Source organism: Onychostruthus taczanowskii, unplaced genomic scaffold (assembly GCF_017590055.1).
Source record: "Onychostruthus taczanowskii isolate IOZ18803 unplaced genomic scaffold, ASM1759005v1 scaffold76, whole genome shotgun sequence".
Classification (NCBI taxonomy): domain Eukaryota; kingdom Metazoa; phylum Chordata; class Aves; order Passeriformes; family Passeridae; genus Onychostruthus; species Onychostruthus taczanowskii.
Window position 1 is genome coordinate 1,355,866 of NW_024505450.1, and position 25,049 is coordinate 1,380,914.

The following is a 25,049-nucleotide window of genomic DNA, read 5'->3' on the forward strand; positions in this document are numbered from 1 at the left end:
AAGACAGCACTGACCCCGTGCTTTTCCAGCTGCATGCAGCAGAGAAGTGCAGCAGAGCCTGAAGGCCAGCGAGGGAGAGCACAGGCAATGTTTCCCTTACCTTCGATGCCCAGTCGGATCTTCTTGAGCCCCCTTTCCTTCAGAACTGATTTGGCCACGTCTCTATTTTCAATGTATTTGAAGAATCTATACAACTTTGTGCTGTAAATAACTAAAAATACATTTTAATCAGAAAAAAAATCCCTGTATTCAAATACTAACCTTCTAGCCTTAAAACACAAAAGTTTATCTTTTCCACTGTTTTGCTTTACTCCAGTATTTTTATTTCAGATGAGGGGGAGAAATTCAAGAACTCTAGAGAATAGCAGTTGAAGATACTGGGGCATGGGTTTGGTGCACATCTTGCAGGGAAGTACAGTCCATTTACAGGTGCTTAAACTCATCATCCACACAACTGTAACACTCCAAAAATAGTAACATTTGTTTTTTTCCTCAAAGAAACCTCTAGTTGTTCTCCCACAGTAAACATGACTCCTACCCATTTCCCTCCTCAAGCTCTTTCTGAAGTATTTTCTCCCTCCTCACTGGCTAACAATACCTTAATAATAAAAATTAGCTTCTCTTTTTAATTACATGTGAAGATAACAAACAACATATGCTTCTGTGAAACAAAATATTAAGCAGAACTACTCAAACTAAGAGGTTCATTTCTGTACAACAACTTTAAATCACATTGACTGCTACCTCTACCACAGCTTAGCTTGGTGGGAACAATGAGGATAAACTTACTTTGTGAATACTCCTCTCCCATTTGTGGGGGATACTCTTCATCCCAGTCAACAACATCATCATCTGTCAGCACAACAATGTGGCACTCCCTCTCTCCACTTTGGGCACTGGCTACCATTAATGGGAGAATCATTTCTTCCAAGTAAAACTCAAATTGCTTGCGAGCACCATCATTTGACAATTCATGCATGAGAGCACCTAGAAGAAAATTTTAAGCATAGGCACATTTGAGAGCTTGGTAAAGAGATGAAGGCAGCAATAAGAAAGCAGTAAGATTTATTTATTTTGTAGTATTACTGCAGACAGGTGCAAAGACAGTCTATGAGCTTATGTAGGTTCAGACCTCGTTTGAATATTTACCAGCCTGTCCTGCAGATAATAACATAGTGTTGGGCAGACTTTGAGACCTCCTGTGCGTTTCACTACTGCTAAATATTTGGTAATTGTGCAAGGCTGCTCTTGGTTTTCCTAAAAGAAACATCATTTAAGCCAGTTGCTGGGAGAGGCAGAGCACACAACCCACTTTTCATAAGCAGCAGCTTAAAACCAAAGCTTCTCAAAGCCCCCAGGGCAGGCGCTGCTAAATCCCTGTAAGGACAGAGAGCTTGGGCATGGGGCAGGGTGGGTGGCCCTGCCAGGGAAGGCACTGGGGTCCTGCACAGCATTCCCAGCAGGAATGCCACAGGCTGGCCCTGCACTGCACACACAGGGGGAGCACAGTAACCAGAGGCACAGGGCTTGGGCTGTGCTCAGCCCAAGAGAGCCAGAGAGAACAGCACGTGCTGGGAATCCTGGAGCAGCCCACTCCAGCAGCAAAGCTGTGCTACTGCCACCAGGGAGACAGCCCCATTCTCCAATCAAGGAGCTGAAAAATTATCCTCCCTGTCCTCTGCAAAAAAAGGTACCACTGAATGTTACTGTATCTGTACTGCAAATGCAATCATAGAGCTAAGTATTCCACAGGGTGACCATGGCACAGAATTAGATGCTGAAATATCAGACATTATTTTTCAAGGAACATCAGTCCATTGGTTTTAGGGCTTTATTACATAAGAGATAAAAAGGGATGGATTTTATTCATGTAGTGCCAGCCATCTTCTTTATCTCAATAAAGGACATGATTTAGAATTAACACACACGCACTTAAGTCAATTTGTATAATTCAAATTATTTTAATAAACTCTGTACTTACTCAGATCTCTGCATTTTATAGTACTATACTCAAAGGAGATACAGAGATAGTCACACGCTTCTCTCAATTCAGGAATAGATATCCCATCAGGACAGCGTATCACCCCAGTCTTGTAGTAATCCTGCAGGATGCACCAAGAAAAACACAATGCACAACATCCACCAGCAGAAACATTGCATCATTTCATTTATGACACCTTCTCCACAAAGAAAGCCCCCAAAATGTAAGAGAGCAACAAATGTTAAACTTTGTAAATCTTCCTGTCCTCGAATTTATCAGAGCTGCATTCAGAGCGGTGAGTTCTGGTTAAAAATGTCATTTAAGTGACAACTACTAATACTGATAATTTTGCTGTCTTTTATCTGTACTTCACTGAGCTCTTCCCATTCTGAGGCTGCTGACAAAGCAGTCCAAGCAGCTCTACATCCTTGTGTGGATAGTAAATGGCCATTTCCATCTCAGACTGAAGTTTGCTTTACTCCTGTTAGCTGCGTGAAGTTCACTTCCAGTATTCTGTTTCACCTAATTTCAGCTCTAGAAAGGCAGAATATACTTGAATTTGGTGAACTAAATGTGTAGGAAAAGGTGAACTGAGTGCTGGCAGCAGTAATTTTTGGTTTCTTTCATGAGTACTTTCTTTCTCCCTGACTGTCATGTGTTCACGTCTAGGAAAAGGGGGCTCATATCAAGCATCTTCCCCCCTCTACTAAACAATATAAAGAGCAGTATCTGTGCCATCCACAAATCTAGATATACAAGTTGGGTTAAACCAAGAGGTTTTACTTCTTAACAGTGCTTGTCCTAACAGTATTTGCCCCTAAAAACTCACCAGAATAGCACGAAACACAGTGGAACCAATTCCTTCAGCAACTTCATACTCTCCTTTTTCATTGGGCCGTGTAAAGTTGTGTTCTCTGCCTGATCCAAACATCCTGCTCAAGAATGAAAGCAATTTGGGTTAGAATTCCTCATTATGGTTTTCTTGTTTGTAAATAAGAAAAATAAAATGCAAGAAATTGTACAGAAACTGCAGGGGAAAAGCAGTGCATTCTGTTCAGCTGGGATTACGTTTTTCACCTCATGATCTGACGTGTCCTTTCTGACCACCCTACAAGAAATAATACATAGAAAAACAGGGTCTAACAGGACACAGGCTTAAGGCAAATAATACATTGTTATTATAGCTACTTTTACCTCCCAAGCTGCTCATGCTTACTGTCCTGCAGACTGACATTGAGGGAAAGTGGGTTTATAAATAACCTGTGTGTTAGAGCACTATTTCCATATCTTTATTAACCTACTTTTCAATTAGCAGAAGATAAAATAAGCTTGTTCCTTGAACCAATCCCAAAGGGAGAATAACTCAGCATCACACATGCACAAAAAATCCAGTGCATTAGGCAGCACCACCTACTCTAAGGCTGGGCATGGAAAAGGAAATTATTTTATTGCTTCTTTTCAGCTGATACACTTCCAGTCTGTCTGGATATTTATATGTATGCATGTATTGTATAATATACAAGTGCTTTAAATTAATTATTTAATTCTATTGATTCTTACTTCCATTTATTTCCTTTGACAGTTTAGACAGAGAAGCATTTCTTGCCTTCTCTGTGACTCACCCAGCTTCTCACAGAACAGGGATCCAAGGTACTATTTATCCCACATTGCAGTGATTTAAACAGAGCAGAAACTGTTTAATCACATTTATTACCTGTAGTGTGGCAAAGAGATTTATAAATGTGTATCTTAAATATGATTATATCCTCGTGTGCTGAGAAATAGCTGTATTTTAATGAAGTGACACAGACAAACCTTTCTTTTCTTTCTTGAAGCAAGATTTTGAGTGGTGCCTTCTGCATTTGGACAAGGCAAAACCAACAAGAATTTGACCAAGTCAAGTAATGAATCTTTTCCCACCAAGCAAACACGTTAAATATGTTGTTCATTATAGTTTCTACAGAAAACATTACACACACATTGCGGACTTGCATTCAAGTGTTGATCATTTTAAGCATTCAGCCTCTCCGCTGAGTGGCTCAGGGCTGTTACACTGATCATTTGACATTTCAGAAGATAAATGGGCTGAGCTTGAATATTGTCAGGGTAGGCTCACTAAGCAAAATAAATTTCTTCAAGATTTTCCTCCTTGCTGTTGTGAAAGAGACTGTCTACACTCGCTATGCCACTTCATTTTATGAAGCACCTAGCTTGGAAAATGAGGAAGAGTGAGGCAGAATGAACATAGAAACAATGCCCAGGAAGACACAAAGAAATGGGAACATCATGAAATGGTAATTTATTTATCAACTGTCATCTCTAGTTAATAGACATTTCTTGGCTTCCCTGCCAAAACCAGAGCACTTGCATTGAATTTTCACTTAAAGACATTTGCAAACTGGTAATATTTAACATGAGCAAGATCAGCTGCAGCAATATGAGCCCAATGGCTATTCAAATAGTTTAAATATCCAGCTCTCTATAACATTTGGGGACTAAGGAAGAAACCAAAAGCAAAAGAGATACAAACCTGCCCAACATTGTGTTAGGTTGTGCAGTGAAGATGGAAGGATCTACAACAAATCTGGTGTTGTCCACGATGAGCGTTACTCGCTCGGATGTTCTGACGTTGCGAGCTCCCTCTTTGCCATTTTCATAGACAAACACCATCTCCCCACCAGCCTTGCAGCTGCCATCTGAGCTGGACTGGCTGCTGTTCCTGCTGCTGGTGCCCATGCTGACAACAGAACCATTGGGGGATGTCTTCTGGGGCCGGGGGCTGCTGGGCCGAGATGAACTGTGATCCTTCTCGCGATCTTCGGCGGTGATGAGGTGGAAGGAGAAAAAACAGGAAATGAAATTAGAGATTTACATGAGTCCTATGCACTTGGTGTCTTTCTGGGTACAAAACATATCCATTTGAGAAGTTAAGTACAAATTATTTTGGTTAAATCTATTCTAGTTAAAAAACACCTTCAAAAATAACTGCCCATTTATGAGATTCCAAAGTCTGTACCACCTAGACATCAAATCCACCTCACCTTCCCCAAAAGTCTTTACAAAGAAAATTTATTACTCTAGTACTGAAAAAGGAACTCAGCATAACTCAGAAGCTATTGCATCACAGTGGGTACTACAGCTCAAAGAAACAAACCATATTTTGTCACTTGAAAAAATCCCTATTTCCTCTATTTCCAAATACCTAGACCCTATAAAGTAAAGGGGATGTGTTCAGTCAATTATCTTATAAAAATTAGATTGCTCTTGTGATTTGAACTAAATAAGAGCATCATGTAGGAATACACATGGCAGACTGGAAAAAAAGTTATAGCCCATGAAAGAAGGGCATTCCCACCCCAGGGCACATGTAAGAAATCTGTATATTGTGCCATCAACAAATAACACTTTTTATTGTATTCCTTCAAGAAAATAGTACTCAAATCTAGAGAATTTTAGTCCTGCAATGGCAGAGATCTGCACACACCAGAGTGATACTGTCTTGTTGGTGAAGTGACATTCCTGATGCATGGAGTGAGCTGAGATTCTGCTCTTTCGTGGGACGAGTCACGAGATCTGTCACTGGATCGGCGCCTGTCCCGTGATCTCTCGTGTCCACCACTCGCACCATGGAGGCTCATTTTGCTGTAGTCTATTCCTTTAGCAACACGGGATGAGGTGCTGAAAGCAGAAATAAGGGACATGTTCAGCATTCCGAAGTTTCAGAGACATTACACAGCTAAATTTCCAAGGCATTCACACTCCATGGAGATGTTTCCAAGATTAGGATTATCCAGCTCCATTTTCTTTATTGTACTCATGTTTGTATTTACAATTACCTGTAACATTAAGTAGGCAGCAGGAATTACCTGTTTGCCGCTGTGTGATTTACAGAGACAGCACCTGATCAGCTGAGCCTGCCTGTGAAGATGCATTCACACAAATCTCTTTCAGAATGGGTAGGTGAAATTCAAATAAGCTTTTTTTATTATTATTCTAACTATTAAATTAAATGTTCTCATCAAAGAATGAAATTAGAAGTTAGGAATCTTTTTTTTTTTTCCCCAGTGCAACCTATTTTGGCAAAACCCTCTCAGGCCACAGGCTGACTTTACACTTTTCCTGCAACTTGCCCTTTGCAAAGGCAGTCAGTCTTAAATGAGGGGATATATCAAGACACACCAGCCAAGAGTTTGTTTCCACACAATCTGTTTCAAATTTTCACTTATTCCTAAAAAGAACAATAGTAAGCCATGACAACCCAGACATGAACTATACTATCAAAGCCATGACCTACCAGACTGTCAGTAACAAGTAGGATATTTGCTCCAAACCAGCAAATTTAATATAATAGTTTAAGATGTTTTAGACTGTGATTAAGTTACATTACTCAATTTAAGATATCAATTATATTTTGGAATTATTAAACCAACTAACAAAACCAGTCAGTTTTGAGATCCCACAACTCCCAGAAACTATCTAAAAATTAAAAATCAATGTGCAACAGCTATTATTGAATTTACTAAAAATCCTTATATATTCTATTTATACTCTCTAAAATAGACAAATTTATGTCTGGACAGCACAGACATGTCCGTGTCCTTGCACCCCACCAGAATTCCTAAAGCAGATCTTTGCTGTTTACCTTTCAAGTGTGGGCATGACAACACTCCTTATTTATGGCTTTAACTGAAGAAATTCCCAAAGCCTCAGGTAGTGGATAAGCCAGACAGACACCTGCACAGCTACAAGGTCTGCCAGACAAAGCAGAGCCATGATTTCCCAGAGGAACCTCAATGCCCCGCTTGCTTGCAGCCTACCAAGAGGCCTGAAATCATGACTGCAGAAATGCTGTAGGAGAACAGAGAGGTAAGAATGATGGCCTGGCTAAGACAATCACAACCAATAGAAAAGCAGTCACTGGACAAGCAGACTGAGCAGTGTCCATTTTTTTAGGTTGCTTAGAAGTAATAATAAAAAAAAAAAATCAAGGCTTTCCAGTAGCATGAGATGTTGCAGTTTCAGGTTTCAGAGACTGATAAGAAGAGAAGCTTAACTGAGAACAAAGAGGCTGTGACAGATGAGTGTTTGGCACAAGGCAAGGAGTCAGAAATGTACCTCTCACTAGGGCACACGAGCTTCTCCATGCCCTGCCGGAACGAGGGCAGGATCTCCTGTTGACAAAGCACAAGTTTGGTGCAGAGGGAACCTACTGCAATCCTGTTTCCTGCCAAGCTTAAAACGTGCTGCAGTAAGAAGTGCATCTTTGGGATGTGGAGTCAGCCAAAGGTCTATTGAATAAGGCAAAAGAACTGCAAGCCTTGCTTCTGGCTGAACACGCTCAGATTTACAGTCCAAGAATAATGACCCAAGCAGTTCCATTAACAGGAAATTTCCTGAGGACTTCCAATGCAGTTCTGAAGGTATTAAAATTTATAACATTTCAGCATGGCTAGCATGTCTCCTTATTTTACCTCTCTATTAGAGAAAGGCAAATTCTTTATTTTGAAAGTGAAATGTGCAAAAGTCTGCAAGAGTGAGATCTGCAAACCTCCAATAAAAGCCAAAAACAATATCAACAATTTAGGGAAACCTTTGCACGTTTCCTTTGAGACAGATATACACATACATAACGTAACCACTTTAATAGATATAAAATACGCCCATAAATTACTAGATACATGGATTACAGTCTCAAATTCAAGACCAAAGTCTAGCCCCAGTTTAAACACGACAATATTCATTACTACTACAGCTAAACTTCCAAAAAATGGTGATTTTTTGTTTTTTTAAAGAACCTCTGTATCTCATCTGTGCATTTATATTTGCATGCTACGGTATAATCAAGGGTGCCACAAAAGAGGGTGTGTATGTTGGAGTACTCAAACACCTACATAGCAGTCTGGTGACAAAACATCTCTACAAATCCCAATAAAGCCTCATGTGACCAGACCTCTGTTGAAGCACAGCTTTGATCCTAGACCTGATAACATTTCCAACCATGCTGTGAGAAAACAGAGTTTTGCAGGTGTCACATTTTATAGTATCAAAATGCATGACTCACTGTTTCCCAGGAATTAAAGAGCTCTATTTGCTTTAAATAAGGGAAACACACTAGAAAATGAAACTGAATCAACGTAATGGGATGCAGGCTTATCACACATTTTGGCAGAGCAAACACGAATTCCCCTGTAACAGAGAAGGCAATTAAAACGTGATTCTTAATCCAGAAAACCATCTAAAGCCCCATTACCCTGAAAGCAGTGATTCAGAGTTCCCAGTGAAGCAGGGCAAACCCTAGTGAATAATGTGTTCCAGGAGCCGATAAGAACAGGTGCTACAGGAAGCGACACTGACTCAGCTGGCACCACGCTTCCTCCTGAGCGTGGCCCGAGGAAGGGCCATGGCAGGCACAGCTGTGCCTGCCTGAATGGCAACTGGGGCTACTGCTTTGCTGCCAGCAAGCCTGGAGGAGAGGGGCAGTGCCCAGAGACTATCTATCCTGCTCCTGCTGCCAGCCACGGCCATCCCTGCGGAGCCTGGGCCATCAATTCAGCTCAGCACACCACACTGGGAGAGGCAGAGGCTGCCAGCTGGAGGAGGACACGATCCTTGAATAGTAAATCAACTGCTTCTGAAACAGACAGACTAGTAAATAATTTCAAAGGGCTGTTCAAATTGCAGCTGGCCACAGCACTCATTTGCTTACTCCTATGTTGCACTTGCCTCCTTTAATGTACAGATTGATGGTAACTGTGAGACCCACACATCATCTATTAGCCACGAGACAAAAGCCAGAATTGCAAGGTTTTTGAGAATTCAAGCAGTATGGCTTGAGAAAGAAACAGTCTGAATCATGAATCTTCATTCATCTTAGTAACAGCCATCTAAAATGTCAATCTTAAATCTCATCACTGTTGAGTCACGGTTCACAAAAAAGAGTTCTTTGATCTGTTGGATATGCAGCCGACAAACTTGAAGTTCCATGTGTTCAACAGCATGAGCACTTGGACCACTGCTACCCCTTAAATAAAACTTTGTTCTACAATGAACAAGAAAACTACCATGAGCTTAAATCTGAACAAAGAGAAAATACAGAGGTGGAGCTTAGCATGTCAAAATAGACAGGCATGGCTTTACACTGTGATACCTGACTAGGAAAGTCGAATCCCTGAGCTGCTCTATTGTTACTCTGAAAAAGGAGCTCATTTGTGGCCAGCACATATGAAAGAAGACTTGTGACTTTTACTTTCCTGTAAAGAGGCTTTAGAAGAAGTTGCAAGTGTTCAAAGAAAAAGGAAGGCATCAGAACTACCAAGTAATTTTGATTTATTTGGTAGAAGGACTTGGTCACCTCCTCTTCTCCCCCTGTAACAAAGCCAGTGGGGCCAGGAGGTTGTTTCTGCACGGAGGGCACAAAGCCTTCACTGCACACCAGCAATGTGAGGGACTAAGGACAAACCTGGCCCCAGTGAGGAAGGCAAGATGAATTGGCATTCACTGGGAGTTCCACAGCCGTGCTGTTGCAGCTTCCTCCCCACCCACACCAGTGGACTTGGGACTGACCAAAGCAGAGCTGCCCTGTTTGAAGAACAGGCAAACAGGAACTCCTGTGGCCCACAGAAGCACCACACAGAGCAGACACACCACCAGGACTCCTCCAACAGCAGTGGAACGCTGCAAGTTCCAAGTGCCAGGGAGCCACGGCTGCCAGGCTGTATTCACCTGGTGCAGCCAGCTCAGAGCCTGACTTCAAGCCTCCAAGAAAGATCTGAAGCTACAAGGACCATCTCACCCTGAAAAGATGTGTTTGCAAAGTCAGCTTTCAATGGATCCCTCAGCTGATGACCACCAGCTGCACTCCAGGCTGTGGAAGCCATAAGGCACAGCCCCAACCCATAAGCAGAATTTTCTCCTGCATGCTGAAGGACACATTGCATTTAATTTAAAAGTGTAAGAGAGGAAAAGGAACAAAGAAAACACCATTTTAAACCCTCATCCCTTCATTCACTAAAGCTGGAAAAAGCCCCATATATGTAAGGCCACCTAGTACCCAAAAGTTTCTGAAAGGGAAGAACATTTTGCTTTATCAATTACTTTCCTACAGGGGAAAAAAGAAACAAATTCTTCCTGCTCCCCCCCCCCCCCCCCCCCCCCCCAAATAAACAAAACCAAACCAAAACAACTAAACCTCATGAATATTAATGTATTTTGGCAATATTCACAAATTCAATACTCATTTTTCCTTGGTTTCAAAGGAACATTGGAACATATGCACTACACCCATTCAAGAACTTTAAGGCACTCACTGAAATTATTTTCCCCCTCAGACAGGGATCAAGGAAGCTTTGTCTTTGTAAGGGAACAAGGCATTTTCTTTAAAAGCAGTTGTCTCATGAAGAAAACCAAATAAGCTCAAGGTCTTATTTAAGCAAATCTATTTAATATGATGTGAAGGAAGGAAAAAAAGTACCATGAAAATGGCAACTTGTCATACTGGTAACGCTTCCTATTTTTGTAGTTAAGGGAAGAGCTGCTTTTAAAAAATGTAAATGCTGTTCAATTTAATGATGCTTTGGAGTCATCTGTGGAAGAAGAGCTTCAGTTTGTCTTTATACATAACAACAGATTGCTTTGAATATATTACTAATTATTAGAAGAAGTCATTAGACCGAATTAATCCTACTGCCAAAACAATTAGCATGTATTCCAACATAAAAGCTCCATGTGCATCCTACTGAATGCTGCCAATAAATATACTTGTTTTATACAACGAGCTCGTGTCTACACAGAATTATGGTGCTTAACCAATATACTTATTACTCCCAAACCCACCCTGAAACCCTAAATAAATGAAAAAAACACAGCAGTGGAAAATTAACCAAGACTTTTACCCTTTTTCTCCTCCATCTATCTTCTAAAACTTATATTAACTCGCCTTAAAATATAAACTTAGATCCATCCTTTGCTAGGGTTATTCCCATAATCAACACTTGTAGAATCAGGCTATAGAGCTTTATCTGTGCACTAAGTTACAGCTGCCATGCTCCGAGGCTTTAGAAGAAATCCCTTCTGCTCATCCTGCCAGGACTTACACAACGACAGCGCTTATGCCCCTCTTCCTCCCCCTCAAGCCTGTTCTTTGTCAGCAGATATTTCAATTGACCTGTGCACACAAAGGACAGTACTTTGCCTTTTCCTCATTCTTCTCCTGAATAATGCCCACACGTTATTCCTGTTAACAAATACGCACCTTCCTCTCGTGTCTATCAGGGAGGAAACACAGAAGCATGGGAACAATTTCGGAATCAGAGCACAAAGGAATTCTGTTCCTTCCAAAAAGGCAGCTTTGAAAGCCAGATCAGCATCCTTTGGCATTACTTGTTAAGTTCAGCATATTTGATATTTCCATCATTTCTTCAGTAGTCCACGGCGCCGTCAGCGAGCCTTACTTTTCCCGCCATCGCGTCCGCCGCAGGATAAGCGCCCGCAGCTCTAGAGCCCGCGGAGCCCGGCAGAGCCGCTGGCTGCGAAGCGGGCTGGAGGCTGACTCAGCCATGCGTGCTGCGCGGCTGACGTGTGACCCCGCAGCCATTGGGCCCCGCGCTGGCGGGCGGGGAGGCAGCGCCGCCGCCGCCGCTGCCCCGGCACGGCCCCGCTGCGCCGGGACCGACCCCGACAGCAGAGCCACCCGAGCCTCAGGGCACGGCCCCACTGCTCCCGTAACGCCTGCCTGCGCTAACATTTACAATGAATGCACCTGACGCTGAGCTCATAAGCAGGTACATCAAGAGCCTTTTGAGAACGAGACAGCACGACCTCCATTTTTAACTACAAGCACCCCTTTTCCAAATTTAACCTAGGGAAAAATTACTCTCCCTTGTCATAACTTAAACATCATTAGTATATAACTATATTAATCGGTTCATTTACCGATCAGAAATCACTGTGTATTTTCACATCAATAGGTGACGAAGGCGAGCCCACTAAGCACAAAAAGCAGCACAGCAAATTAATACACAAGTCAGTAAAATTTTCTAAAGATTTTTTGGCGGGAGGATAACTAGGCACTATGAGACAGCTTTCTTTAAATGATTCTTTTTAGAATGTCTGCAGGCTGTTTTAAGGAGTCACAATACACTGGAGGAATAGCTTAAAAGTAAGTCCTACAATAAATAACAATCAAGATGTCATAGGGTGGAAATTAAAACATGATGCAAGCTGAAGAAATGGGGAGGATTGCTCAGCAAATGACTGCTGTAATAAAGAGGGAAGTCAGTAGGAAAAACAAGAGACTTGTGATTAGAAAGGCAGGAGAACATCGGCACTCCAGGCTGAAGAGTCAGCTCTTTACACATGGAAGGAAGATTTCTGCTCATGCAATTTCAATTACCCGAACCAGTGAATTTTCTCCTGGTTTTAGGGTCTTGTGATGGTTCACACAAGCACCCTCCCCATGCCCCAGGGGAAGAATAACCATCAACCTTGTGAGCCCTTTCTTCCCTTCAATATAAGCCAAGGAAGACATGGCTATAATAAGCTGCATGAAAAGCATGCTGGAAAAACCTCTCTCAGGCACTTTTTCCCTCTGATATAACAGTCCCCCAGCAGCAAGAGAAAGTACCCTGGTTCCCTAAATGGGGTCTCTTCTCCACAGCAGAATTAGGATGTGTTTTCTTCTTTACTCCTACATCAGGCAGAAAAAACATGCCGTGGATTTACTGGCTCCCAAATCCCACAAAACCACCCCTCAGGACAGGACAAGCACCCAGAAAATCTTAGAGACAGTCCAGAAGCCACACCTGACTTGGGGCTCCGTGGAAGGAAGCCCTCAGAAAGAATTCTCACTGCTTAATTTGGGGGCTGCCACGGGATCTTCCTTAGCTTGAAGCAGAAACTCTGTCAACACTTTCCACCCTCAAAATTCTTTAATATTCACATAATTCTGGTCTTCAGTGGGTTCTCTCAGCCATGAGTAATGTACTTCTTAGTAATGCAGTTCCATTTCAGGAAAGGATCTCATGAGCAGAGTGTTCAGTTGCCAAAGGGATTTCTTAAAGCAGCAAGGACTTAACCTTTAGGAGGGAACACATTCACACCTTATGACTTGTACCAAGCTCCCAAACACAAGACTTTCATAAAAGAACATTGGTTGCCTTTATTTATATACCAATTTCTGCTGCATGTTCAACATGGTTGTTAAATAAAAATCAAACTAAGAAACTCAAAGAAATATCCTCCTTAGAACTGGAAAAGCCCTACACACATTTATTAAAAAACAGCTTTAGAAGTTCAAATCCAAAAGAACTGGGACCAAACACAAACTATGTAGCCATTACAGTTTCCATTCTCAGAGATACAAACAATGAAGTGTTGTCCATAAAAAAATTCTGGTTCTGAGCATAATCACCTCTAAAGTGCTCGTGTCCTAATTAAATGTGCCAAAGTCCACCACAAATAATACCTGACAACATTTGCGAAAGGCAATTTGGGTGCTGAAGAAGTTCAGGAGGATTTAGGGTGTGCTTTTGCCCTGGAAGTTGCTAAGTTTCCCTTCTCAGCAGTGTCAGTAAGCTGTAATTGCACACATGAAGGATGTCAAAAAGGAAATCAAAACCCCAGTCCTCACAACTAACTCTAAGATCACTCACTGTACACTGGGCACATTGCAAGAGATGAACAGACCGGAGTTTTTGAAAGCATCACTGAGTGCAGCCCATTTTTCTGGATTCCAAGACCAGCTCTTCCCAGCGCACATCAGTTTTTTTGAGGGTTTTCCATCCTGGTGCCTACAAAGCCTGGATAAGGAGATTTTGATCTGCCAGTGCCAGGCTGCAATTAGGCATGTTTGCAGTGGCTGAAAGCAGGTGATGCACAGTACGACCTGAGCCCCTGGTAAATCAGGCCTCATTATTTTCATGCCATGCCTTATGCAGGCCTCCCCATGCTGCAAAATAACCAACTGCAGAAATCACAGGAAGGGAAATAAAATCTGTCCCACAGTGGGAAACAGATTATACATTCTGATATCCTTCCACAGATGAGAGAGGAACTCTTCTGGCGATGCTTCATGCACTTTACAGAGTGCTGAGACACATGGTACTTCCATTCACAACCCATGAATGCATCCTCCCAGCAGGCATAAACAATATCGGGGGGGGAAGGGGGAAATCCCAGCATTTAGCATCTGCACAGCAACTTCTCATCTACTTACAAGATTTAAAAAGCAACTTTAGATTTTCAAAGAACCAAGAGTCATGGCAACAGAATCAAAGCAGAGTCACATTTTGTTCATAAATGCAGTAGTGCAGGCAAGACTTTGGATCCAGTAACATCTGAACAGAATGAACAAATAAGAAACTGTCAAAAGGGACTAAAACAGTCGCAGACTTAGAAAAATCCAGGACAAATCGTGAAGAGGCAAATTTAAGCCAAAGGTTTTTCACCACAACTCTAGAAAAAGCACTCAGTGCAAGAGAATTAGAATTCAAGTCTTCCAACAACAAAAACTCCAACACTATAGACAAATTACATGTGGGAAACTAATAACTGATGAAAATTTGAATAAAAAGTACAGAACAGCACCACCTAATAATGAAAATATGAGTTCAGAGAAAATTTATTTAAACCTTCACCACTATTAATTCAATGTATGGTTCCTGAACATTTTCTTCCATCTTATTCAGGTACTTAAATAAAAAGCACCTGCAAGAATTTTCTGTAATAGCTTAGACAAACAAGACTGCTTGTATGATCATTTAGTCATCTTTAACACCATATAAATTCATCCTGATAGGCCCTGCAGATTTTTACCAGGGATCACATGCATTACATTTTTAGTCCTTATTTTCCACATCTCTCCCTCCTGAGTTTTCCATTCCATTGCCATTTCAGAAGAAGTAAGAAAGAGGAGGAGAGAAAACAACAATACAACTTGGCAGGTTTAGAAAGCTGGACACTCACTGAACTGGAAAGAACAGGATATAATGCTGACCTGTACAAGGATTCAATCCACTCCCCTTTGGACAGTTCTGTCCCATGTCCTCGGCCCCACAGAGATGTGCCTTTCCTTGCTGCCACACAAGCCCTACACACAGAGCTGTTCACAGCCCTAGATTAGGTTTTCTATGAGTCAAGAAAATTATCTAAGCTATTTTAGGAATGTTAAGGCTGAAGGATTAAACACTCCAAAGCACCAAGCTAAGAATCTATCTCCTATATTACTCCTTTGTTGAGATTATTTATTACAAAGCTCTTATTTCTCCATTATGTTTTCCAAACCAGAAATATTCTCTCTTTCTCGATGATAACAAGGTGTATTTTGAGTAAGACAAACCAGACTGGAGTACTCAAACCTTTTAACATAACAGTTCTAGTTATATTATTACAACTTAAGCTTCCAAATGCATTTTTCCCCTCACACTATTTTTCACATAGGCTTTCACTTGTCTGGATGAAAAAGTGTCAAGTCAGAAACTATAGTAATATGTCCATATTCAGCCACACAAAATTCAATTATTTTGTTCAGGCTTTTGAATAAAGTACACCATTTTCCAATAATTAGATTCTCTGAAGTAATCCAGTATCTCAAAGGAATAAGGTAACAAAATATTTATCCTTATTTATCCCTTATCCCATTACAACGTCAAATTATTATTTAGATTCTCAAAGACTTCCAAAACCACTTTATTTGGAGAAAAAAATTTAAATGATCAGATGTTAGCTTGAGTACTATATCCCTACCATATAGTTTCCATAAAAATGCTGTTCAGCATTGGAAACAAATTATGTCCAATACCTGCAATTATCTTTGAGGCATAGATTTCCTGCCTTTTGATGTGTGACTCTTTAATTCAGATTGCATTAAATGATCAACAGAAGCTTTTCTGAAAAGTACAGGCCACGGATGTCCTTGAATTAACTCCTATGTGCATCAAATAATCTTTGCAGAAAGGTACAGAGCTTTTTGTTGAAACGTTTCCCCAACATAGATAATCCACCCCAAACCACACATGGTGACATGTGTCCTGTTCCTCTGGGTTGGATTTCCCCAGCTGCAGCTTCCAGCTACCACACTTTATTTCAAACCTGCCTGCTGACTACAGCTCATCACCATAATTTCTGTGACTGATCAAGAAGTCATTCTTTAACCTTTGGGTTCTCCCTGTCTCAGAAGATACTCAGTAGCTTCTGGACCTTCAGGGAAGTTGTTGATTAGAGGCAATTCTGAACTGCTGACACCAGACTTGCAGTAACTCCACTGCCCACCCAAGAGCCCTTTCAACCACATGACGTTGCTAGAGACTTGTGTTGCCTGCTCTCCTTGCGGTGGCAGGGCCATGTCCTTGACAGGTGACAAACACGGCTGTGTCCTTGGCTCCCTGCTGAATTCGGTCACATGAGAGCACGTGTCAGATCTGGCAGACCGCAGCTGCTAACGAGCCCTTTTCAGCTCCTGAGAGCCCCATCACGGCTCGTCCGTCCGTACCCGTTTTAGGCTCTGGTCCAGACCCCCGGTGATGGGAGGTTCAGAGCTGAACCCCCGGGCTGGGCTCAGCAGGGAACTGTGGGGGCACTGCCCAGCCCTCACTCCACACAAAGCCCATCCTACCCACACTGCTCACTGCCGAGGCTGTGCCACTCTGGAATCCTAAAAACGGAGCTGCATAAGCCACCCCCAGACAGCAGCACCTGAATAAAAACATAGCTGCATAAAGCTACACCCCAAACCTACCCTGAATAAAAACATCAGCTGTATAAAGCTACACCCCCAAACCTACCCTGACCTGCAGCACCAGCCACTCTCCTCAGGTCTGTGCTAACCACTCCATTATTCACAGCACAGGCCTCTAATTACGTGGGTCTCCCCCTGAACCTTTTAATTACTGCTGCATTCTTTTGTCCTGCCCTCTTGAATTTCTCACAGTCATTCAAGAATTAATGGCAGGAAAACAACCCACAGTATTAATTGCCTAGAAAATACTTTGGACAACACTTGAGTCCAATTTATCTGCATCTATACAAGTAAAACGTGAAATGAGTTGCTGGTATTGAATATGCTCCTCAGCTCTTTCCCTATCATCTTGCCAGTAGGAAAGCTTGAATAACTAACAATTTTAGCTCATTTACAGAGACATTTCAGTTATATTTAGCACTCCTAAAAGGGCAAAGTACTTGAAAGATACGCACTTATTTGGATGCTTAAATATCTTTCCAGCAATATGTTTCTTCTCATACATTTGCAAGGTGACTAACTGCTTTGCTTAGTTCATTTTTGAACACCCTACACTGGAAAAACACTAATTAATTTCATCATTTTGTCAAATCAAGAAGCATTTAAAAAAAACATTCTTACTGTGAGGGATGCAGGCAAAAGCAAGATATGACACACAGCTTAACAAAGAAAGTGCTACAGAGAGTGATACTGGCATGCAAGCAACTATTAGTTCTCACCATGGACTAGTTGCACATATTTTTAGGGATGTAACTCCTAGCAAGCACCCCCAAAAAATTCATATATTTAATCACTCAACCGGTGTTTTGACATGCACACAAGGCATTTAGGTTTGCCTTTTTTGTTGTGTTTTTTTTTTTTTTTTTTTGTTGTTGTTGTTGTTGTTGTTGTTGTTGTTGTTGTTGTTGTTGTTGTTATTTTTAAAGGACTAAAATGCAACCCATGGCAAAACAAATCTAAGCACAGATTGGGGAAGCTGACAAATCAGGTCAGAAAACACCTTTTAAAATAATTAAGAAGCGTTCCTTTGAAGAAGAATTACAACGTTTATGACAGGACTTGCCACAACCAGATACAGTAGCCTTTAGGATGGACTTTGAGTGTAGTTTTTGAGATGCAATAGATGGGACACAGCACCTACCTTGAATGTTTACAAAGTTTACGAGGTCTATTATGCAATTTCCGATCCCAATTCTCTGGATCACTGGAGTTACTGTCATAAGGATGAGGCCGTCCTGCCATTCCACTGCCAGCTTCCTCACACTACTGCTCTGAAAAGCACACATGCAGCACTCACAACCTACATTAAGAGAGCAGTGTTTACCTTTAAGTAATGCCACACAGGAAAAAAAAGTCAGACATGCAGAATTTAGTGCTGTTAGGTTTTGATTTTTTAAATGCAGATTACAGAAAAACAGGATACGCTGAAGCAGAAATTGCATGACAATAATATTTTACACGTTTTGCTGATACCTGCACTAAAAAGAGTATTTTGTTATAAAAAATATAGTTCTGTAAATGCTGGCAGGCAAATTCAATTTTGCAACAATTAAATTCACTGTGTCCAAACAGAAAAGTCACTGGTTATAAAACACAAGACAAACATATCATGATTTTCTTTCAAATGTAAAAAGTTAATTCAAAGGAGGATCCCAAGTGTAGAACAGAGACCAACAGTTTTATGATTTGAATGGCTGACCAAGAGGAAAACAGAATGAACATTTATATCTGAGTCCTCACTACAAAATGGAATTAACAGCAATCCTTAGAAACACTCGATGTGGTCCAGTTTCACTGACTTTTGCAGAGAAGTCACAAAAATGTAATAAAAATAGATGTAATAACTACCCTTCCTTGAGTGGGGTCAGATGTTATGTTCAACTCCCTTTAGAATTCTCTCATAGCCCAAAGCACCCTGTGACTGTCAGCAGAGACAGCCAATCTCCAGACTGGTGTTCAATCACACCTCTAAGTGACACTTGTGGCAACAGCTGGATAGTTCAGAACGACCTGGTTACAGAAACGATAAAGCAGCCACAAGTGAGCAGCTGATGATTGTACAACATCTGGAAAAAACTGAATTACACATAGATGAACCTTCCTAGTAATGGGAAGTCTATTTAATGTTTCTTTACAGTTTTAAGCTACATATTGTAGAAACATTGTCTCTCTACCTCACCCCACCCTTAATAGACTTGTATTACATTAAATGAAACTTATCCTATGTGGAAGTGAGGTCCAAAGCAACTGAGACCTCTTCAAAACAAAGTTACTTCTCAAATAAACTGTCCTTTAAGTCATGGAAAATGGAATAGCTCTCCTAGCAAATATAGATTTTCCTAGCTAAATTTAGACCCAAAAGTTTTTATTACAGGGGAAGAAGAGAACAAGCTTCTTAAAAATGTTGCTTGCATCCAAGTTTTGACTTCATGTTTGGTTTTACCCAAGCAAACAGGTTTAATACAAAGTATACAGTCTCCACCACAGCGCTGGGTCTTTTTCCTGTTACAGTTTCTATAATTAAATGCACTTTGATTGGAAGACTCCTACAGTCAGGTGTCCATATAGAGTCAGGAAAAGGAAAAAACATTTTATTTAAAATTACAGTAAATACTCAGATTTCTCAAAAAAAAAAAAAAAAAAAAAAAAAAAAAAAAAAAAAAACAAACAAACAAACAAAAAAAATCCTCTGATAAGCATTTCATTGTGTATTACCTGGAAGGACAGGTTAGCAAAGCACAGTCAGTGTGTGAGGATATTACACAGAGAAGGTTGTAGGATCTGCACACATTTAGCAGGAGAAACAAGGAGAAACCTACAACCTGTGTCAGAACACAAAAAGTATTATTAAGGAAGGAAGGAAGGCTGGTTTCTAACGCCAGGAGCAGTCCTTCCCAGCCCAGGTGCAATACCAGGCACACGAGCCATACAAGAATAAAGACACTTTGTATCCTGGGCTGAAACAAACTGCGTTCATTAGACTGAGCATCTCCCCTCCAGCCTTGCTGCCCATGGCAAGAGCAGCCCGCGAACACAGAGCCAGGAGCAGCAGTGCCCAGGGACACCGCAGCTCCCGCCGGGCCATCACCCAGCCCTGCTTCCACTCCAGCCTTTGCCTAAGCACCACAGCAGCTCCACACACTGCTTTGCAAGCTTTTCTTTCTTTCCATAAACTCTTTTTTCCCTTTAAGACTATCTGAGAGCTTTATAGACACCTCACCTTCTCAGATACACACCAAAGCAGGTGCCTAGGACAAAGAGGCACCCAGCACCCAGTTCTGATTCCTTGCATAGAGGCCAATATTTGAATTTAGCTTTTGTACTCCAAAGATGTGCAAAAGCAGCTGTTTTTATGAGAACTGCAGCTGACAGACCAATTTAAAGCTACTTCCTTAAATTGTCTCACACTCTCTGCTTCCTCCCCATCTTTCTTATAATGAAAATTCAACAGGAAGATGCAGGTCCACACACACCTGCAGGAAAAGCCTGTTCAGAGCAGGATCATCTCCTCCATGTGCTTTGCCCTGCAGCCCCACGCTGATGCCCTCACAAACAAGAGATGCCACAGAAGGCCAGAAACAAACAAATGGAACTGCTTCCCGTGAAAAACAGCATTCCCTTGTCCCAGCTCACAGGGAACCCCAGCAGTGTCACTGAGCAAGTGCCAGGCTGGCACCCAACTCAGAAACAGGGCACACTAATGAAAAGAAGGGAAACAATCCCAAGTGTCCGAAGTTGCATCTTGTGAAACTTCCTGTTTAGTTCCAAGCATGTCACACTATGAACACTGTTCCCTCCATCCTCCGCTCCCGGGACCTCAACAATTAACACTACTCTAAAAAACAATTTGCTGTAACACAGCCAATTTTTCCTCCTTGACCACTGCTGACAGTGCTTTTGTGCAGATTATAAATAAACGTACTTCTCAATTTTAAGTTTTACCAAACCTTTAGCCTAAAGACAAAGAACTCTTTTGTTTTGCTCTGTTGAAAAGAGTTTATTTTTTCAATTACAAAATGCTGCATAAACTCTGAGGTAACCAACCAGTCATCCTGATTAATTTTTAAACACTTCTGCAAACCCACTTTTTCCTGCAGCAGAAAATAATGTTTCAGCTGTGGATTGTTTTTTGAGTGGGTTCTGCATGGATTCACAAGGCAGGCAATAAACAAAGCATGTTTTGGGAACATTCTGACCTTGTGTACAAGAAAAAAACAAAAACAACAAAACAAAAAAATCCCTGCAAGAGTACCTGGCCCCAAATACTATTTTTAAACCTTCCATGAAAACAAGGAACCACATCTGAAATGCTGGTGAAGGTGAAAAGGCACTGGGAGCACATGAAATAAAGAATCAAATCCAAATACCCTCAGCAGATCACGCAACACTGACATACTGGCCAAAGTGGTCGACATTCTGATTAGCTAATTAGTAATTCTCCAGGTGTAAAGAATGATTTCACACCCTTCTGCAGAAAGCAAATACTCCAGAGAATCATCACAGGGAATAATAGGAAATCAGGAAGCAGACTTTAATTTTCAAAGCTTTCAGCACAGACAGCTAGAACACTTCAGATTTGATAACATCAACTTGAGGCCAGAATCATCACTAATTTATGAAAGTTGCAGGCTACTGAAATACAAGGGAATTGTAAGGACCCAGTAGGTTCAACAAGTTAAAAGTGTATGTGGTAGAGCCACCCCAGACATTGCAAAATACAGTAATTAATGCGTTTACAGCACTACTTAAGGAGCTCATGAGAGGATGTATCATACACCAATTTGTGAAAAATGTTGGATAGATTGTTTTTAATAATACTTAAAGCATATTCAGTTCTGTGCCATGACCAAATAGAATGCACAAAGGTTGCTGAGCAGATCAAGGAAGATTCAGACATCAGGTGCTGGACAGAAGTGGACATGCACTTCTGTGAGATGCAGGACTTGCATTTTTCAAGGCACTGCAGGCCAGCAGTGGGTAGAAAATGCTCTCTGGAAATCTTTCAGCAAAGAAGTAAAGCTAATCAAAACCAACACCAATGCACTTCCAGCCAGCCAGCCACTCTGTAATTGCTGAGCATACCTGTAGGCTGAAAAAATCTGGAGTCTTACTAAAAATGATAATTACAATACCCTGCAATTTTGAGGCAGAGAGCCAAAATGTCTTCTGGCCACCAGTTCATCAGATAGAACAAAGATCTGATGGCTCCTGCTGTCAGTACTGAGCACAACATTCAAATGACTAACATGTAATACTTCAGGCATCTACTCAGCTCTGAGCTTTGCTCAGAAGCACTTCTAAAAGCAGGACAGGTTTCAGAAGTTCCTCTGCTCTAACCTGCTCTCTCAGCAGAGTGCACTGGAAAGGTGACCCAGGGTAATCAGGAAGCTCCAACACACAAGTCACCAGCAAGGACAAAACCTGGCATTAGCTGCGACAAAGAAACTTCAAGGCTCAGATTAAATATTTAGACTTTCTGTAAGGGGTGACAGTCTGCTGTTCACTGCCTCTACTCATCAAAGCACAAAAGCAGCAGCAAGAAAAAGGAACTTCCAAGTCAGATTTACTGGGAATGCAAGCATGGTGACATTACATCCTAATTAAGAAATACAGTTCAAAGGACACATGCTCATAATGCAAACACCACATACCATGGAAATCCATACCTGTCAAGTGAGTTTCTTGCAAACTAGTGCAGACATCAGTCACAATTCAGCCATATAAAATAGCTTTATAAATCATCATCACTGAAACGTTATCAAACTGACACTGATTAAAGCACAGCTCAGAGACATCCTTTGCAATACAGGCTCAACATTAACACAGCAGGGCAGGACTGAAGCTCCTCTTAATGAGCAAGTGGGGAAAAAAAGGAAAAAAAAACCAAACCTGAGCAGCCACAGGAAGCTGTTGGTATTCCTATCTACAGCAGCATAAACAACAGATATCTAGGGACTAACCTGCAAGCTTTAAGTTTTTAATTCCCAAAGGAACAGGGCGATAGAACAGCTATGTGACAGCAGAAGCCTCAAAAGCAAGAGGCAGAGGACTCCCAGCTCCCCCTCTGTACTGGGGCTCTCTGTGGGAAACCTGCCCAGCTCCACCTGTAAAACGCCCAGTGAATGGAGCAGCTTCTCCCTCCAAAAGCAGAACCGTGGCTCTCAGTGCAGGAAAAGGAGCAGAGCTCAACTCCTTGCCACTGCCACTGGCCCCACCCCTGGTGGCCCTCCAACACACAGAGAGAGGCAGGCACAGGGCTCCCCCACACCTGGCACCAGGGACGAGATGCAGGGCACCAGAGCAGCAACCACATTTCCTGAAGGAACAGGCAAGGTCTGTACCCACAGCTGTACCCAGCAGTGGCAACACATCTCGGCGAGCAAGGAAATTCATACACACAGTTTTTCACAGCTGAAATGAAGTCTAAATTAGCTGTTATACATATTTTAAAGAGATACATACTTTCACTGATAAGCAACATTGCTGGAGGAAAGCTGTGCTGAAAGGAACTGGCACATAATGAGGTTCTGATTTTTGTCTATGAATACAGGACAAAGCAGCCCCAGCCTGAAGCACACAAGCTGCAAAAACACACAGTTTATAACAAAGTGACAGAAAACCCAACAGTGATGACATCTGTTACTAATTTAACACACAATGTCATCCACACATCAGCTATTTACCATTTTTAAATGCAATTGTGCCTAAAAGGAAAAGTGGGCTTTAAGAAGGAATTTAATGTGGGATGTGAAAGCTGCTTTAGCTTGTTGTCTTTCTTAACCCCCGGGTTCCCTGGCATTAACACACACACACACAAACGTGCTGAAAACACTTCCCAGAGCAGCCTCACACAGCACCATCTGCACAGAGAGCAACAACAAGCACAGGCAGGATGCGTGATGAGGTCTGGAGACAGAAATGGTACAAATCCAGGGGTAACACTCAAAGGCTTTTGGCAATCTGGGCCTTAATAGGAAAAGAAAGTAAAATCTCTGATGCTCTGCAAGAGACTCAGTCCAAGACACACTGACAGACCTGCCAAACACAGTGCAACAGTCTTCCCTAACTACAGGGCAATGGATTAAAAAAAAAAAAAAGGAAAAAAAAATCCAGTTCCTTTTGACTGTACTTGTGTTCAAGCTATAGAAATTCCAGGTATCCAACACCAGATGATGCAGAGACACATGCTTCAGCTCAGAAAAAAGATAACAAGTGTGCACCACCAGGTTATGAACTCTGAACAGCGAGGTTGATAATTTGAATTGTTTCTATGAGACACTGGGTTTCTCTAGCAAACCTAGGAGGAAAAGAAACTATCTTCCAGGGAAAGGATCAACAAAGCTGAAGCAACAACAGAGCTAAGTACTCTTTAAATTAATCACTGAAGGTAATCCATGAAGAATACAGGCAAACAGAAGTAAGGAGAACAGTGTCACCAGTCAAAAGGCTACTGAGAAGCCAGATTTTAAGCATGTATTCGAATTTGTAAGATGCAGCCAACAATAAAGAACAAAAAGACACAAGCCTCAACCACTCCTTTGGACAAAGAAGCCAGACAAGTGAGAGGAACAAACCTGGGAGAGGTCTACGATGAGCTCGATCCAAATTCTGAAAGAAAAGGGTTCTAAAGTGACACACTGAACGGGAGCAGAGATAAAGAGGAAAAAGATGCAGACACGGTAGCTACAGACAAAAGTGAACATAAAGAAAAAAACTAATGACAGGCAACTGCAACAAGTATTTGTACTCTGACAGATTTATCATATAAACAGCTGATATTTCCTACAAATAAAATACGGTAACACGGAAAAAAACCCCGTAAAGACACTGGACTCATTATGAAATGGTCTGAGAGGGTAAATGACCGCTCACAAATGGCACGACGGCTGTCAGACAACACCACTGTCTCTGCACAGGCCTCACAGCGACTGCAGGTGCCACCAACAAACAACAGAGATGAACAGCAGCAATGCCGGCCGTGCCCAGCGTGCTCACGGCACGGAGCTGCCGCGGCACGGGGCAGGCGCAGGCAGCGCTGTCTGCGGGGCTCCGGGGCGGCGGCGGGGAGCGTCCGGAGCCCTCCTCAGGAGACCCCCCAACCCACCTGCTCCGCGGGGCTGGCGCTGCGGGATCTCCGCCGATCCCTTCCGATCCTAAAGGCTCTGCAGCGGGGGAAGCGGCGCCGGTCCGGCCGGCGGGAGCCCCGGCGTGCCGGGTGAAGGGTTCCAAAGGGCCGCCGGCCGCACCCGGCCGCCCGCACTCACCGGCTCCGGCGCGGCCGCCTCCCGCCGCCGCTCCGCCAGGCCCGGCACCGCCGCCACCTCTCGCGAGAGCCGC

At 42.2% G+C, this 25,049-nt stretch overlaps 1 protein-coding gene across 6 annotated transcripts in view; it reads right to left on the reverse strand.

Moving 5' to 3' along the window:
- Positions 1 to 25,049, reverse strand: part of BTBD10 (BTB domain containing 10) — a 28,693-nt gene extending 3,644 nt beyond the window's left edge. Inside the window, exons 1-9 of one of the 6 annotated variants that reach the window (XM_041423316.1) lie at positions 24,817 to 25,049; positions 24,287 to 24,320; positions 17,854 to 17,983; positions 5,466 to 5,659; positions 4,512 to 4,797; positions 2,811 to 2,913; positions 1,982 to 2,102; positions 790 to 987; positions 101 to 211 (exon numbers count right to left, since the gene is read on the reverse strand). In XM_041423316.1, the coding sequence (XP_041279250.1) occupies positions 101 to 211; positions 790 to 987; positions 1,982 to 2,102; positions 2,811 to 2,913; positions 4,512 to 4,797; positions 5,466 to 5,659; positions 17,854 to 17,954 (1,114 nt within the window). In that variant the 5' untranslated portion in view covers positions 17,955 to 17,983; positions 24,287 to 24,320; positions 24,817 to 25,049. Of the gene's footprint in view, positions 1 to 100; positions 212 to 789; positions 988 to 1,981; positions 2,103 to 2,810; positions 2,914 to 4,511; positions 4,798 to 5,465; positions 5,660 to 11,231; positions 11,493 to 17,853; positions 18,013 to 24,286; positions 24,321 to 24,816 lie in introns of those variants that run through there. The other 5 variants (XM_041423314.1, XM_041423319.1, XM_041423317.1 and 2 more) reach the window with 5 other exon arrangements.